The sequence below is a fragment of the Myxine glutinosa genome, chromosome 12 (genome assembly GCF_964187855.1).
Source record: "Myxine glutinosa chromosome 12, kmMyxGlut1.1, whole genome shotgun sequence".
In the NCBI taxonomy this organism is placed as follows: Eukaryota; Metazoa; Chordata; class Myxini; order Myxiniformes; family Myxinidae; genus Myxine; species Myxine glutinosa.
In genome coordinates this window covers 93,284,171-93,302,604 of record NC_136272.1, presented here as the reverse complement: position 1 = coordinate 93,302,604, position 18,434 = coordinate 93,284,171, and the positions used below count along the sequence as shown (strand labels likewise).

At 44.9% G+C, this 18,434-nt stretch overlaps 1 protein-coding gene across 3 annotated transcripts in view; it reads right to left on the bottom strand.

The window, feature by feature from the left end:
- Positions 1–18,434, bottom strand: part of LOC137437612 (proton-coupled folate transporter) — a 129,273-nt gene that overhangs the window by 70,840 nt on the left and 39,999 nt on the right. For all 3 annotated transcript variants that reach the window (XM_078766089.1, XM_068132083.2, XM_068132082.2), the window contains 5 exons: positions 11,515–11,840; positions 9,071–9,293; positions 6,858–7,029; positions 6,647–6,744; positions 46–184 (listed from right to left, as the gene is read on the bottom strand). In XM_078766089.1, the coding sequence (XP_078622215.1) occupies positions 46–184; positions 6,647–6,744; positions 6,858–7,029; positions 9,071–9,293; positions 11,515–11,729 (847 nt within the window). In that variant the 5' untranslated portion in view covers positions 11,730–11,840. The remainder of the gene's footprint in view (positions 1–45; positions 185–6,646; positions 6,745–6,857; positions 7,030–9,070; positions 9,294–11,514; positions 11,841–18,434) is intronic.

Genomic DNA, 18,434 nt, shown 5'->3' with positions numbered 1-18,434 from the left:
AAGCATGAAATGTCATTCGCGTGTTCCTAGGTTTCTCAAACTCACCGGAAAAGAGCATCCAGGCATTGTTGGAGAAGGCCGTAAGGATTTGGGATGCAATGCGAAACAGCACGGCGGCTCTGCCGAGAAGCATGTCCTGGATATGTTTCAACAATTGGGGTAATATGAGCAGCAAACACAATCCCTGCAAAACCAAATGGTGCCTCGATTATTGACATCTGCGCAACATTGCCATTCCATCAATTTGATGCATACGGTAAACAGCATGCACCAAAATGTTTCCACACATGACTAATAGACCTTTGTTGACATATGCAATTGCAATGATAGCAATGATAAACCTCTATTTCAGTTAGGGGGATGTGGAGGGCAGCAAGATTGCTGAGAGCAATGCATACACCTTTAAGCTACGTAGGAAGTGGGCGGGGCTTGGGAAAAGGTGGGCGGACCCTTTATACCCCTGTAAACCCCTAAAGGGGCAGATTTTTTAAAATGCCGTGAACAAACTTTGGTACATCACGGGTGGTGAAGGTTGTGTTCAAGTTTAATCAAAATTGTGTGTGTAGTTTCTGAGAAGGAAGCAAATACCTATTTTGGAGGGGTCAAACCTGGACCCACTCTGACCCCCGTAAACCCCCTTAAACTTTGATTTTCTTAGTGCCGTGAACAAACTTCGGTACATCATGGGTGATGAAGGTTGTGGTCAAGTTTCATCGAAAGTGTGTGTAGTTTAGGAGGAAAAAGCAAATTCCTATTTTGGGGGGTCAAACCTGGATCCACTTTGACCCCGGTAAACCAACCCCCTTAGACGCCGATTTTTTTAATGCCGTGAACAAACTTTAGTCACAACACAACAAATATCATGAGGGCCAAATTTGGTCACAATCCCATCAGCGGTTTCGGAGAAGAAGTTTCAAGTGTTTATGGATGGACGGATTGACAGACTGACGGACGATTAGAGATTGCTGTGTTTGGAAAGACAATGGAGCATGTTAGAAACAGACAAAATATAAGACTTGCCACATCTTGGAAGCAAGCATCTAAATTAATTAATAGACCCAGTTTTCAAAAAGTAGGGGTGTTTTCAGAGAGTTTCTGTGCTATCCATTTGGTGAAAGAAAGTATTGAAATGGATGAACCTATTTATATAGGAACATCAATTCTTGACTTATCAAAATTATTAATGTATGATTACTTTAACAATTTTTTTTTTTTTTTTTTTTTTTTTTTTGTATACAAGATCGAGGCTCGTGAAAGAGCGAACATTAATCACACAGAAAGACAAACAGACACACAAAACAAATAACATCGGGAGCGGTAGACAAGATGGGGAGAGAGGGGGAAGGACACAAACACAACATTTGAGAGCAGGGACCGAGAGACATGGAGACATCGAGAGAACTGTGGGAGGGAGAGGGCTTTGGGGGGAGGCATGGGAAGGGGGGGGGGGGGGTGGGAGAGGTATAAAACATATGGACACTGCCAAGACTTCCAGGAAAGAAGTTGGAATTTCAAACAAGGTGGATCTGGGGTGAATTAGTGGGGGTAGAAAAGATCAAGGTTTTGGATGGGGGAAGATAAGAGATGGTGGTGAACAGCTGTTTTGAAGACCTGGAGGGATGAGTGTGATTGAAGTGAGTGTGGCAGTTTGTTCCAGAGGCGGGAGAAAAGAGGAATGAAAGAGTGAAGGTGAGCAGAGAGCCGAGATTTCGGCAGTTTAACCATCAGAGGGTGGCTGGCAGATCAATAATTTGAAGAGGAGATATGATATGAGGAGATATGTAGATGATATTAATCTATACACAAAGAATTAAGTTAAGCACCCCCCCCCCGTTTTTGTACAACCTCGCACATTACAAGTTTGTTGTCGTCAAAACAGTGTAATATACCCATGATATTGCTATATTTTCTGGAGAAGTGATATTATGGTCACATAAAAACATAACAATCATGCCGTTTTCAATATTTTATTCTGAATAATTTAAGGTGAAATTTTTTGGGAATTTTAGGCATATTTTCACCTCAATTTAAGTATGGAGCTATAGGTCCATCACGGACAGTGTGGATGACGTTTATGTTTTCTAACGTACAGTCAGTGTTCTGAGAAGACCTCTAGCGATCTTTGCGTCAATAACGTGTGTAGGACCCACGTGATCGGAACACTGACTCAACCAATCACTTCTTTTCACTTTGATCACTCAATTTCATCAATGGATAATTGCTAATGTCATACCAATCATTATTTGATCTCACATACCTTAGAATATATGCCAATGTATACATATACACAAAGAATATATATTAGGGGGTGCTTACCTTAATTCGTTGTGTAGGGGTGCTTAACTTAATTCTTTGTGTATACTATACAGTCATGTGAAAAAGTAAGTACACCCCATGTAAAGTTTTGACTTTTTCAATATATTTCAACATATAGCTATTTGATCTTCATTTCAACAATATTGATAGATAAAGGTGATATAATATAACAAATATCATGAAACATTTACATTTTGTAGTCCATTGTATAATTTAAATAAACATAAATGCAAATTTCGCATGTGGAAAAAGTAAGTACACCCTTGGCTCCAATAGGTGGTATTTCCCACTTTGGCAGAAACAACCTCAAGTAGGCGTTTCTTATAACTGTCGACCAGTCTCTGACATCGACTGGGAGAAATTTTTGCCCACCCCTCCATGCAGAATTCTTTCAGCTGTGCGATGTTTGAGGGATTCCTTGCATGCACAGCTCGTTTTAAATTCCTCCACAACATCTCCATGGGATTTAGATCCAGGCTTTAACTTGGCCATTCCAGAACTCTCCATTTCTTTCTTTATACAGAATACAAAATTAAATTAAAATTTAAATCTTTATACAGATTCTCCAGAATACAAAATAATTAATTTAAAAAGTGATGGGGGGGGGGGGGTTAACTGGCTACCGCCACCTTTTTACTGGTGTATAAATGATCGCCCAAGCAATAACCAAACCAAAGAGTGGAGAAAATCACAGCCTTGGTATAAAAATGGAAAACATCACGAATGTGAGACATATCAAACAAGTCTTATTGAAGAAATAACTAAAACAAAAGTAGATAAAACAAATAAGCGGATAAATTTAAATACAAATAAGTTAGAGGATGTAAAGAAAATAAACATCCTTGAATGCAAAGAAAACTCTGATGGTTATCAAAAGTTCAATGGAAACATAATTTACTACAATCTCAAAATGATATGTGGCTCAGGAGATGCTCAGACAAGAGCAATAAGAGAGGTTTATCATTTCATCTCTGCCCAACAAAGATACTTAAACCAAGAAGCAAGTTCAAACATACTATTCATCAATATCCTCGATGGTGATGTGTTCAATAAGAAAATTAAGTTATTCCCTAAAATAGAACATAAACATATATTTGTTGGCTCTCTATATGAGTTCGAAGAAAAAATGGATGTTTTGGAATCAATGAAGAGTTTTGGGGTCTATTGAAGATTTAACCTTTGTTAATGGCTTAGTTGGTCTAAAGGTGGTTTTTTTTAATGGCTTAGTTGGTCAAAGTTTTTCAATTATAAATTGAGATAAAGGAAAAAATAGAACTTAGTTGTAAGGGGTCTATGGAGGATTTAACCTTTGGTAATGTCTTAGATGGGGAGGGAGAAATTTCCAGATGTTTTTCAATTTCAAAAATTTCAAAAGTTTTCAAAATTTCCAGATGGGATTTTCAGATTTCCAGATTTCCAGATGGGTTTTTGGGTAGGTGGTCCATAAGTTCCAACACACTTTCCCCATTCACTTACATGTAAAATTAGGTGTGTCTTAGAACCACTATTTTCCGACTACTCTCCTAGGTCTCTTACCATAGAACCCCCTTTCATTGAGTTGTCGATGGATGGTGCGATTGAGTCGTACCTCGTGTATGAAGGTCAGCTTGAATCTGTTTGGCAGTTGATCGAGGTGCTTTCTCCACCATTCGAACAATCCTTCGCTGCAATCTTCGATCAGGTTTTCTCTTGCGGCCAGATCCAGGGAGGTTGGATACAGTGCCATTGCCCTTAAACTTCCTGATAACATCGCGTACGGTAGACACAGGAACATCAATGTCTCTGGAGATGGAGTTGTAGCCTTGAGATTGTCCATGCTTGGCTACAATCTTGTGGCTGACCTCCTCAGACAATTCTCTGTTTTTCTTTCTTTTCTCCATGCTCATTGCAGTACACACAGTGATGCAAAACAGCAGAATGACTCCTTTTCTCTATTCAAACTGATTGAATGAGTGATTTTTATATTGCAGGCACCTGCAACTCAACACAGGTGAGTTCAATTCCAAAGAAAAGGAGAAACACCTGCTTGAAATATAATTATTTCTAACAACTTCTAAAAGGTGCCAATAATATTGTCCAGGCCATTTAGGATTTCTGTGTGGAATAAGTGAAGATTTAGTAATTTTTTCAGCTTTTTTGTTTTGTTCCACTCCAAACCAAAGTAATACATATGTGGATACCAAAATATTATTTCATTTCAACAATTTTCTGGAAGAAATGGTGCATTATTTGAAAAAAGTGCATGGGTGCCAATATTTTTGGCCATGACTATGTAAGGTTCTGGGAATGGGTAAGAATAATAAGCATATGGGCAATACCCCTGGCGTTCACCTGGTAGATTAAACAGTATATTGCACTGACTAAAGGTATTGTCGTGTGTCTACCCTGTAGTGAACACTGCAGGATGACGGATGGCCGACCGAGCTTCACCTCCGAGGCGAATACCCAACTATGGCGGTAGTGACACGCACGGGGGTAGTGGAGGGCAGCGAGGTCCTTACCTGTACGGGTTTCACTTGGGCGTCCTCGAACCCACGACAGATAAACAAGACAGACACCAAATCGAAAATGTAACAAATAAAGGTTTAATGAAAATAAATGCAACACGATAAAAAGAATGCTGAGGTAAAACAAATCCTATATTGAGACGTCTCCATACGGACTCATATACAGACACAGGGAGAAATAAATGAAAGTAAAAATGTGGTGTGTAGTGGTAGCTGGTACTCAGTTCTGGTCTCCTCAAGCAGTCCTCAAACGGGTCCCCGAGTCTCTGCGCGGGAAACGCACATTGGCGTGAACTCGCGCCGCAGCCAGCCGCCCACACAAGGCAGCCAAAAATATCTCCTCCGCCGTTCCACACTCCACAAAGCTCCGCTGTTTCTCACCCAGCATGAAGCGCAGTCATCACGAAGCCAGCACCAATGAGTGGAAAATATCCATCTGCTCGCTTGAAGCCCCGCAAACGCAGCCGCCAAGCCCGAAACAAAAGAGAGACATGGAATACAAATTGACTGCTTGTCACAAACCCAGGATAAGAGAGAGTATAACTGTGACTGCTCATCATGAAAGTCAGCACAGAAGAGCGAGAGTACAACTTTGACTGCTCGTCATGAAAGCCTGCGCAGAAGCGGCAAAATAGCGGCGCTTCGCCCTTTTACTCCTGGCGCTAGAATGTTCTTTCTGACGTCACACTCTCACCAATCAACGAGCGCCACCCACTCACCCCATCGTTCTTTACCCAATCGTTCTTCGGGGCGTGGCCTCACGACCACCCTTGGCGCCCATTGAGAAGATTTGACTAGGTGGTGTTCGTGGTGTCTGGGATTCGTTGGCGATTATGTAATTTAATGTCGGTGCTGATCGCATGGCTGGTGTTGTAAGTGGCATAAGGAACAAAGAAGAAACTACAGAGGCAACTACACACAGGGAATCGACACTTACACCCTAATTAGCAGAACTCCACCCCTTGCATAAAGACAAATATACACTTACGCGACATCTGGGCCTGACTTAATTACAGGAAGAATTCTTTTTCTTCGTGACAGTCGGAGCACATTACCCTATACAATCCTATCTTGACCAAGGTATTTCATTACCTACCCCCCACAAAAGTAATAGTATTTTAAATCAATTTAAATGGTTGCTAGAAGACAGGGCAGCATGTAGAATCATACTAACATAATCATGTATTACAGGAAGACTTTAAACAAACAAACAAAAAAATACCTATTTTGGGGGGCAACTGCCCCCCCCCCCTCCCACCCCGTGTACCTCCTCAGACCCAAATTTTTCCAATGCCTTGAACAAACATTGGTACATCACGGATGAAGAAGATTGTGGTGAAGTTTCATCAAAATTGTGTATGTAGGATCTGAGAAAAAAGCAAATACCTATTTTGTGGGGCAAGCCCCCCCATAGACCACCTTAGACCCCGATTTTTTAAATGCCAGGAATAAACTTTGGTACAATACAGGTGATGAAGGTTGTGGTTAAGTTTCATCGGAATTGCGTGTGTAGTTTTTGAGAAGAAAGCAAACACTGATTTTGGGGGGCAACCCCCGACACCCCTCCCCCCCCCCGCCCCCGTAGCCTCTAAACGGGCAGATTTGTTTTTTAATGCCGTGAACAAACTTTAGTCACAACACAACAAATATCATTTGTGCCAAATTTGGTCGCAATCCCATCAGCGGTTTCGGAGAAGAAGTTTCAAGTGTTTATGGACGGACGGACTGACAGACTGACGGACGACGCGCAATCGCATAAGCTCCCCTGAACTTCGTTCCAGGTGAGCTAACAAGAGTATTATTAACTAAGACCTAAAACATACCGCAAAGCCCATTTTGAAGGAGAGGAATATTCCGTAGAACTGGTTGCTGAAGTTTAGTGGAGGGTACTGCACGAATAGAAGCATGATTACCATTTCACCTGTTAACACAAAGCAGGTAATTAATCACGAAGATGAAAGTTTCTGCATTTGTCAGATGAGCAGAGATTGATGCAGTTGGTAAATTTGCCAGGTGTAGAAACTGCAAACGCACCAACATTACAGATGTTGATCAACATCAGTATTCCAGCAATAATGGCGATACGTGTCCGTCCACGGTGCTCCCGACGTCGTGTCAATGCGGTCCAGGTCGCCTTCAGGTTTATCAGGTTGAGAGGCCTGCTCGGCATCGCCGGCTGTCCCATAATTTGTTGCGTTTCTTGAGGCTGTAATGGGAAACTGTGACAATATGGCCAAGATAATGGAAGACAATGAACAATAATAATCGATTTTCTTTTCAAAAGGAAGGAATTATTTTGCCAGGGCAAAGTGGTGTGGACATCTTGGTGATCTACACAATAACCCAATAAACATATGTTTAAACATTTATGTTGTCATGACCTTTCCAAATTTGTGCTGTCATAATGTTGTGACAGCTCATGAAGTTTATGTGCAAGCTCTTACAATAAGTTGATCAATGCAGAAAACAAAATTAATATAAAAGGTGTCTTCTGGGTGTGGAAAACAAGTTGGTTACTAGAATGGCACTTGGAAGAACACATACATGATAGTCATGATAGCCAGGCTGAACAGTTTACGTTTTGTATCCCACTAATAGGCCGGATCTGGATCCGGACCCCGGAATCAGAATCTAATCGGCTTATTATTGTCACCTACCGTGGAATACTCCAATATCCTGTAATAGTCATCCACCAAATTTTGTCATAACTCGTTCACAACTTTTTGAGTTATCATGCTACATATTGTTTTCCACCCCCATCTTTCAATGGTGAAGAATCACATTAAAATCCTAGTATCCAGATACGGATCTTCACCAAAAACAATATTCTAGTATCCGGATCCAGATCCGAATCGTCACCAAAACCGATTCAATTCAACCCCGTCACACACCCAACTTGTCCACCAAGTTTCGTCCGAATTCTTCCACAACTCTTTGAGATATATAATACTGCTCACAGACAAACAGACAACCAGACAAACAGCGGTGAAAACACAACCAACATCCACCTTCAGTAGCGAAGATAATTATCGTTTAAAAAGAGATTCATAAACGTCGCGCCATTTCATTTATGAAAAAAAGAAATCAACAAGTTCAGATACATTCAAAGTACACCGCCCCATGCCAAAGAAATAAATAACATCCTGCAGTGCGCGGCATTTCCGGGGCGTGTTTGGCACCCGTTGATGCCACCCTGCAGCACATAGAGATCGTATTGGAAGGGAGAGGTGTAAAATAATTGATTGATTAATTGCGTAATTAAAATAAATAAATAATAATAGTAAAATAACTAATTTCTTAATCAATTGGCTAATAGCATACCTAAACCACCAGTGTTTCATCCGAAGCTGCAACATTTTGAAAATTAATTCATTCATTGATCGATTAAAAAAAAAATTCATTCATTAATTGATTAATCAATAAATAACTAATTAATTAATTGATGAACCATTAAATCAAAAATATCCTTTATAGCCAAATCACTTGGTCACTGTCATGTGAAAAATATCAGCTTCCGAGATCACAAGGTGCCTGAGATAATGGCCAGAAGAGAAAGGAAATAAATAAGTAATTAATAATGAAAATAAATAAATAATAATCATAAAATAGTGAATTTTTTAATCAATTGGCTAATAGCATACCTAAACCACCAGTGTTTCATCCAAAGCTGTAACATTTTGAAAATTAATTAATTGATCGAAAAAAACAAATAATTAATCGATTAATTGATGAATTCATCAAGTCGACACATTAGACTCAATCTAAAATTGGAATCAAGTCAGGTATTATCAAGTTCATCAAGTCAGGTATTGAAAACACATCAATGAGAGATGTTTGAATATACCGACAGTCAAATCCGCAGCACAGTGTCGGAAGTATTCCGTGAAGAATATGAAGCACTCGAGCATCAGCGGAGTACAATGTCAAAGGAATTGACCTTGTATAGCAATGCACCGAGGTAATTTATAGGCACCTAATATCAAGCCCTGTCATCGAAAATTCAGAGCAATCTTCTTATTAAGCATAACATATCATCTGGATTCATACGGCGTATTTCCACTACACCGGCTGATCGGACCGATTGGCTGCATTGAGTGTTATTCTTCATTTAGGAAACAATAAAATTACAACTTTACATAGACACTCATTATTGAATGGTGGAAAACACTCATAGCACCCAGTCAATCTGTGTAATCAAAGCAGGTCCATCCAAGGTCATTTAGGACATTGATCAGAAACACACTCACAGTTCGGCTCGGCGTGTTCTTCACAAGGAGAAACACCCACACCAAGGCGAGAAAGTCACATGAAAACTGGATGGAGAAGACTGCCTCAAAGCTCACGTGATCTACTACAGTCCCTTCCACTACTCCAGCCAGCATCGACCCCATGAAGATCATCGACTCCATTATTCCAAGACGCCTGGTGCGATCTTCTCCGGGAGTTTCATCAGCGATGTAGCTTGAAACACTTCAAAACAAACAGAGAAAACCCACCAAAGTGACTTTGAGCATGTCTGGAAAATGCCAAACTCATTAACAGTTATTTGTTGCGTAACCTAGTAGATGAGAAACCTTAATTGATTTCTGAAGAAGGAAAGTTTGTACGAATGGACTTGTAATTGTAAGAAATATCGGGAAATTGAAAGTCGAAAAACTCTGCAAAAAGTAATTGATTTTCATCATCTCGATAAATAGTTATGAATTATTGAAATGTCCATCCTGGGTTTGAATCCTGACCCAGCTGTAAACTGTCACCCTGGTGTTTGACATACAGGATGAGGCATCAATGTGTGTGCTGTCTGTTAAAAGTTTTCCATCACTGGTCGTTGATGGACATTAAAGCTCCAAGTGTCTCATAAAAACTTGGCGAGTTATCACCGGCAGCCTGAACAAGTTACAAGTTATTGCCACGTTCAGTCAAGTATCCTGTTCAGGGAGTGTCGCTTTGTCTCGGATTGGTAGTAGTTTTGAAAGGTTTCCGGATTTGTTGTGAATGGCCCAAAACGATTTCATGGGGAAGGGCCTCATTTCAAAACCGCATTCAAAACATGTAACCATGGAGAAATAGAATGGCAGGCACTTGGTACAGGGCATACCTCCGCTAGGCTGAACAGTTTACGTTTTTTTATCCCATCGATAGACTGGATCTGGATTCGGATCTTCACCAAAATCGAATCAATTATTTCTGGTCACACACCCAACCTGTCCACCAAGTTTCGTCCTAATCCGTCCATAACTTTTTGATATATCCTGCTATATATTGTTTTGGCCCTAGCTCTCAGTGGTGAAGAATCACTGAAACAATTATAGTATCCAGATCCAGATCTTCACTAAAATCTAATCATTTCGTTTGTGTCACTCATCCAACCTGTCCACCAAATTGCGTCCAAACAGACAAACAAACAAACAAACAAACAGACAGACAGATACATAACCTCCGCCAACCTTAGGTGGCAGAGGTAATTAAAAAATTATCGTATCCAGATCCGAATCTTCACCAAAACCGAATCATTTGATTATTATTGTCACACACCCAAACTGTACACCAAATTTCGTCCGAATTTGTCTAACTTTTTGAGCTATCCTGCTCACATACAAACAGATAAACAAACAAGAAAGATGTCATGCAGAGCACGATACTTGCAAAATCCACCCCTCCCCAAAATAAAAAGTTGCCATGGATACATCAAATTGTCCATTTCCTAAAGATTAAAATTGACAATCTTTATCAAAGCTCGGGTCAATCGGATTGAAATTGATGATTTTTCAGATGAAAATTGATATTAGAAGTTTGACCTTGAGTTGACCTTTGACCTTGTGACCTCAAAATAGTTCGTTTCCCAATTCAGTGATGTACTATGTAATTGCAGTTTAATTTTCAAGTTAATAGGATGAAAATTGTTGACTTTTCAGACGAAAATTGATGATTTTGGAAGTTTGACTTTCAGACCTTGAGCTGACCTTTGACCTTTTGACCACAAAAGTAGTTGGTTTCCCAATTTAGTGACTCAATATACAAATGCTGTTCAACTTTCAAGTCAATCGGATGAAAAATGACAATTTAGAAATGTGACCTCAAGATGACCTTTGACCTCAAAATCGATAGGCTTCTTCTTTGTGAGCAACTCTAACATCTGGTGAAGTTTCGTGAAGATCGGTTTAAAATTGTGACATGTAGGTGAGTGAGAGTTAGACAGACAGACAGACTGCATAATGCACAAGCCCAAACAACATACTTTTAAAATCTTCCATTTTTCAAGTACCAACCAGGGGTGAAAACACAACCTTCATCAACCTTAGGTCGCAGAGGTAATTAAATTATGACAAAATCCCTCTGTGGTGCTCTCCTCTAATTCAAGTTCAATGCTCTGCAAAAGTAACTGCAACTGCATCACACTTGGTGGTTTGCCTTTGCCTTCCCAGCTATAGTCAGGGCAGGAATTTGTAATTGTTTCAGGAAATAACTTGCCTACTCCTTGCGAAAAGAACAGTGAGATCTTTAAAGTTCGCTTGATAAAATTCTAACACATTGTATTAGAAAATGTTGTTAAAAGCAGAATTTACTGCACACTCATCTGAATAATGTACAGTACTGACAATAGTGTGAGCAACAGAAGAAGAATATGTAATATTCGTGCAACATAAATAAAGGATGCTAATACACTGTAAAAACACAATAGATCATTCACCTTTGTATCATGGTCACGTAACCACCCAGCAGGCCCTGGCAGGCCGATGAAAAAATAGTGAGCATGGCTGGTAATTCCATGAACATGGCTTGGATGAGCAGGGTCAAAGCCCCGAGTGCGGCCCCAATGCATGGCAGAGCCATGACAAGGCGTCTACCTGTTCGGTCTGACCAAGAACCCAAGAAGAGGGATACAAGGACCGAAGGAAGACTCATGGAAGTGGCACAAAGGAAAGAAATTAAGGAAGCTTTAGATTGCACTTGGCTGGTTATTTCTTGGGTCTGATTTGTGCAGATGTCACCACCGCCATACAGCTCTCGACAAACCTGATAATTCAAAAAAGAAATTGGACAAATGAAATGCAATTACTGCAATATGTTCTAAATGTGTTGGGATTGTACAACTAAATTAAAACTGTGCAATTTTACCCACAATGCAAGATGCGTTTTATAAAGGAGTCTTAAATTTTCATCGCGAACCAGGCCTCGACAGGTACCAGAAGTCAGATTGACTATCCTAAATAAGTCAGATTGACTATCGCGAAGAAGTGACATTGACTATCCCGAAGAAGTCAGATTGACTATCGAAAGAAGTCAGATTGACTATCGTGAAGAAGAAAGATTGACTATCCCAAAGAAGTCAGATTGACTATCCCGAAGAAGACTATCACAAGGAAGTCAGATTGACTATCCCAAAGAAGACTATCGAGAAGAAGTCAGATTGACTATCCCAAAGAAGACTATCATGAAGAAGTCAGATTGACTGTCGTGAAGAAGTCAGATTGACTATCCCAAAGAAGTCAGATTGACGATCCCGAAGAAGTCAGATTGACTATCCTGAAGAAGTCAGATTGACTATCCTGAAGAAGTCACATTGACTATCCCGAAGAAGTCAGATTGACTATCCTGAAGAAGTCAGATTGACTATCCTGAAGAAGACTATCACCAAGAAGTCAGATTGACTCGCAAAGAAGTCAGATTGACTATAGTGAAGAGGTCAGATTGACTATCGTGAAGAGGTCAGATTGACTATCGGGAGAAGTCAGATTGACTATCGCCAAGAAGTCAGATTGACTATCCTGAAGAAGACTATTGCCAAGAAGTCAGATTGACTATCGCAAAGAAGTCAGATTGACTATCGTGAAGAGGTCAGATTTTCTATCGGGAGAAGTCAGATTGACTATCGCCAAGAAGTCAGATGGACTGTCCCGAAGCAGTCAGATTGACTATCCCAAAGAAGTCAGATTGACTATTGCCACGAAGTCAGATTGACTATCCCAAATAAGTCAGATTGACTATCCCAAAGAAGTCAGATTGACTATCCCAAAGAAGTCAGATTGACTATCCCAAAGAAGTCAGATTGACTATCCCGAAGAAGTCAGATTGACTATCCCAAAGAAGTCAGATTGACTATCCCAAAGAAGTCAGATAGATTACCCTGAAGAAGTCAGATTGACTATCCCGAAGAAGTGAGATCGACTCTCCCAAACAAGTCAGATTGATTATCCTGAAGAAGTCAGATTGACTATTCAGAAGAAGTCAGATTGACTATCCCGAAGAAGTGAGATTGACTATCCCGAAGAAGTGAGATTGACTCTCCCGAAGAAGTCAGATTGATTATCCTGAAGAAGTCAGATTGACAATAACGAAGAAGTCAAAATAACTATCCCAAAGAAGTCATATTGACTATCCCAAATAAGTCAAATTAACTATCCCAAAGAAGTCAGATTGACTATCCCAAGGAAGTCAGATTGACTCTCCCGAAGAAGTCAGATTGGTTATCCTGAAGAAGTCAGATTGACAATAACAAAGAAGTCAAATTAACTATCCCAAAGAAGTCAGATTGACTATCCCAAAGAAGTCAGATTGATTATCCTGAAGAAGTCAGATTGACAATAACAAAGAAGTCAGAATGATTATCCTGAAGAAGTCAGATTGACAATAACAAAGAAGTCAGATTGACTATCCCAAAGAATTCAGATTGACTATCCCAAAGAAGTCAGATTGATTATCCTGAAGAAGTCAGATTGACTATCCCAAAGAAGTCAGATTGACTATCTCAAAGAAGTCAGATTGATTATCCTGAAGAAGTCAGATTGACTATCCCAAAGAAGTCAGATTGAATATCCCAAAGAAGTCAGATTGGTAATCCTGAAGAAGTCAGATTGACAATAACAAAGAAGTCAAATTAACTATCCCAAAGAAGTCAGATTGACTATCCCAAAGAAGTCAGATTGACTTTCCCAAAGAAGTCAGATTGACTATCCCAAAGAAGTCAGATTGACTATCCTGAAGAAGTCAGATTGACTATCCTGAAGAAGTCAGATTGACTAACCCAAAGAAGTCAGATTGACTATCCCAAAGAAGTCAGATTGACTATCCTGAAGAAGTCAGATTGACTAACCCAAAGAAGTCAGATTGACTATCCCAAATAAGTCAGATTGACTATCCCAAAGAAGTCAGATTGACTATCCAAAAGAAGTCAGAATGACTATCCCGAAGAAGTCAGATTGACTATATTTTAATGAAGCATCAGCCATTTTAGATCAGTTGATGAATATGAAAATAATTAATAAATGTCAATACAAAGATATTTCATCCGATATTAAATAAGATGAGAAGCACAATCCTCAGTTATAATTTCACAAGTGATCACACGGCTTCATTCCCATACCCACGACAACTTGACTCCACAAAAGAATATGAGGCATCGTTATTGTCTATGGAAATTTACAATACCCTTTTTAATATCACGGAGAAAAATAACAAGTTTAGTTAAAATTCAGGAAGCGGATACAAAACTATAACAGTTTCACCCGGAGCAGATGAGATTTCCCAAATATCTTCTGAAATGGCTCACCTTATGAGAGAACCGGACGTGATGTGATGTTGACTATGGTGATGAACCAAAAAAAATTGTTATAGATGTTCAAAAATATACATCAAAATCAACTATTAGACTTAACAATAATTATAAAGTTGATTTCACGATTGATAATTCATTCAGAGAGCTATTGGGTTTCTCCTCTTAAAGGATTGAAACTAACGAGACGTTTCACAGTGATAATGTTGTTCAAATATCGTCAGGTCTAAGTTCGGTATTAATTCACTGTGATTTGATTGATGGTGCTTATAACAATGGAATAAGAACAAATACAATATTGTAGCGGTTACCGCTGGATGCACACAATCGCCTTGCACCGGCCAGAACACGGCCAGACGCGCCTCTCCCGGGCATGCCCGGACTCACTGTTCCCGGGCACGCCCGAACCTCCCGGGCACGCCCGGTCTCGTCTTTCCGGGCATGCCCGCTCTCGCCTTTCCAGGGCTCGCCCAGAGCGTCCGGGCATGCCCGCTATCGCCTTTTCAGGACTCGCCCAGAGCGTCCGGGCATGCCCGCTATCGCCTTTCCAGGGCACGCCCAGAGCGTCCGGGCATGCCCGCTATCGCCTTTCCAGGGCTCGCCCAGAGCGTCCGGGCATGCCCGCTATCGCCTTTCCAGGGCTCGCCCAGAGCGTCCGGGCATGCCCGCTATCGCCTTTTCAGGACTCGCCCAGAGCGTCCGGGCATGCCCGCTATCGCCTTTCCAGGGCTCGCCCAGAGCGTCCGGGCATGCCCGCTATCGCCTTTCCAGGGCTCGCCCAGAGCGCCCAGGCACGCCCAGCCTCGACTTGCCAGGCCGCAGCCAAACACGCCCGGGCAGGTCCAGACTCGCCTTTCCAAGGCTCGCCCTTGACACCCGGGCATGCCCGGTATAGCTTTTGCCGGGCAAACTTCCCGACATAAATGTGTATATATATTGCTGCCCGATAAACGGGCTTGTCAGAATACCTGAGCTGTTTTGTTTCAATAAAGCAACTCGGACGAATTCCGTCTTTGGTCGCGTCAATTCTTTTGACTCGCGTTGGAGCGCAGTTCCTTCATTGGTGACCTACCGACATGGATACGGCAGTGACGCTTAAACTGCCTACCTTCTGGGAGGCTCACGCGGCTGTTTGGTTCGCTCAGGCGGACTCTCAGTTCGCCCTGCGAGGCATCACCGCGGACGACACCCGCTTCCACCATGTTGTGGCGGCACTCGGTTCCGCCACCGTGGCCCGCGCCTTGAGCCTCCTCGAGCACCCGCCGGGCTGCTGACAAATACGACGCGCTGAAGACACTCCTCCTCGACGCTTTCACCCTCTCACCGGCAGCACGCGCACGGCGCCTGCTCGCTCTGCCCGAGCTCGGCGACACGCGCCCGTCAGAGCGCATGGACTATATGCTCTTGTTGCTCGGTGAGCACTCTCCGGATTTTCTGTTCCGCGAGCTGTTCCTTCGCCAGCTGCCTCACCCGGTACGCCTCGCCTTGGCTGGCACGTTGATCACGGATTCCCGCGCCCTCGCCAGGGAAGCCGATAAGATCTCCTCGGCGGGCCAGCACATCGGCGCGGTTACCTGGAGCCCGCCGCCGTCTGAGGCGACGCCCACGACGCCCGAGCGCCCTGCGCGGTTGGAGGCCGAACTGCCGGTGCAACTGGCGGCCGCCACGCCGCACCGCCCGCTTCCGACACGACGGCCGGGGCCTTCACCTGACCGGGCGTGGTGTTATTACCACGCCAGGTTCGGACACAAGGCTCGGACGTGCCGGCCCCCGTGCACTTTCGGCAGGTCGGGAAACGGCCGGGCCGGCGTTCATTCCCAGCCATGAGCGCCGGCCACTCGGGCAACTTGCTGTTTATTCGGGACAAAGCGTCTGGGCGGCGTTTCCTGTGTGACACCTGCGCCCAACTGAGCGTCATACCCGCCTCCGAGCAGGACAAGCGGGACGCCGTTTGCGGCCCCTCTTTGGTCGCTGCTAATGGCTCGGCCATACGCACTTTCGGCCCACGCGTCGTCACCCTCTGCTTCGGCAGCCAGCGTTTTCAATGGACTTTTGTGACCGCCTGCGTCCCCATGGCTTTGCTGGGCGCCGACTTCCTCTGCGCGCATGGGCTGCTGGTCGACGTCAAACGTCGTCGCCTTGTCAACGCCGAGACCCTCAGCTCCCTGGCGTGCACGATGAGCAGCTCCGTGCCGAACGAACTGGCGTGCGCCCTCCCGGCAGCGAACGAGTTCGCTCGCCTGCTCGCGGAATTCCCGGCCCTCACGCAGCCGACGTTTTCGGCCGTCGCGGTGCGGCACGGTGATTGAGCACCACATACCCACTACGGGCCCGCCGGTCTACGCCAGGGCCCGCCGCCTCGACCCGGCCAAGCTCGCCGTGGCGAAGGCCGAGTTCGACGCGTTGGAGCACCTCGGCATCGTGCGGCGCTCCGATAGCGCGTGGGCCTCGCCACTGCACATCGTGCCAAAGCCGGGGGGTGGATGGCGCCCGTGTGGCGACTACCGCCGTCTCAACGACGCTACCACCCCCGCCTGGTACCCGATCCCTCATATTCAGGACTTTTCCGCCCGTTTGGCGGGACGGGTCATCTTTTCGAAAATTGACCTGATACGGGGCTACCACCAGGTACCTGTCCGGGCGGCCGACGTCCCGAAGACGGCCGTCATCACGCCGTTCGGCCTGTTCGAATTTTTGCGGATGCCGTTTGGCCTCAAGAACGCGGCCCAGGCGTTCCAGCGCTTGATGGATGGCGTGCTGCGCGACCTGCCGTTTCTTTTCATCTATCTGGACGATATCCTCGTCGCCAGCACGTCCCGCGCCGAGCACCTCCTCCACCTCCGAACACTGTTCGGTCGCCTCAGCGAGCACGGCTTAATTGTCAACCCGGTCAAATGCCACTTCGGCGCGACGACCGTTGACTTTTTGGGCCACCGCATCACCAAGACCGGGGCCGTGCCGCTGCCGACCAAGGTCGAGGCCATCACCACGTTCCCGCGTCCCCGTTCCATCAAGGCCCTCCAAGAGTTCCTCGGCATGGTGAATTTTTATCACCGATTCGTGCCCCGCGCTGCTCAGCTCATGTGGCCCCTTTACGAGGCCCTCCGGGGCAAGCCGGCCAAGCATGACATTGTTTGGTCCGCGGCCATGGACGCGGCCTTCACCAGCGCCAAACGGGCCCTCGCCGATGCAACGCTGCTGGCTCACCCGGTGCTCAACGCGCCCATTGCCCTCACTACGGACGCCTCCAACAACGCGGTGGGCGCCGTCCATGAGCAATGGGTGGACGGGGTTTGGCAACCACTCGCTTTTTTCAGCCGGCAACTCCGGCCGAACGAGTTAAACTACAGCACGTTCGACCGCGAGCTGCTCGGGCTATTCCTGGCCATTCGCCATTTCCGACACCTCCTGGAGGGCCGCCCGTTCACGGCTTTCGTCGACCACAAGCCGTTGGTCTACGCAATGGCTAAGGTCACGGAGCCGTGGTCGGCCCGCCAGCAGCGCCACCTCTCCGCCATGTCGGAGTTCACCACAGACATCCGGCACGTCGCCGGCAAAGACAACGCCGTGGCCGACTGTCTTTCTCAGGCCAACGCGAACGCGGTCCACCTCGGCGTGGACTTCGCGCTCATGGCAGCCGACCAGACCACTGACGCCTCGGTGCAGGCACTCCGTGCGGCGGGCACGGGCCTCCGCCTGGCCGGCATTCCCTTCGTGGGCACCGTCCTGCTCTGCGACGTCTCCCAGGGCCAGCCTCGCCCCATCGTGCCCGTTTCCTGGCAGCGCCGCATCTTCGCCTCCATCCACGGCCTTTCTCACCCGGGCCGGAAAGCTTCTCAGAAGCTGGTGTCGGCGCGTTTCGTCTGGCACGGCCTTCGACGAAACATCCGCGACTGGGCCAACGCCTGCACGGCCTGCCAGCGGGTCAAGGTCCACCGCAACACCCAGGCCCCGCTGGCACCTTTCGCCGTGCCTGAACGGCGTTTCGACCACGTCCACGTGGACCTGGTGGGTCCCCTGCCCCCCTCGCGGGGGTTCACCCACCTGCTCACCATGGT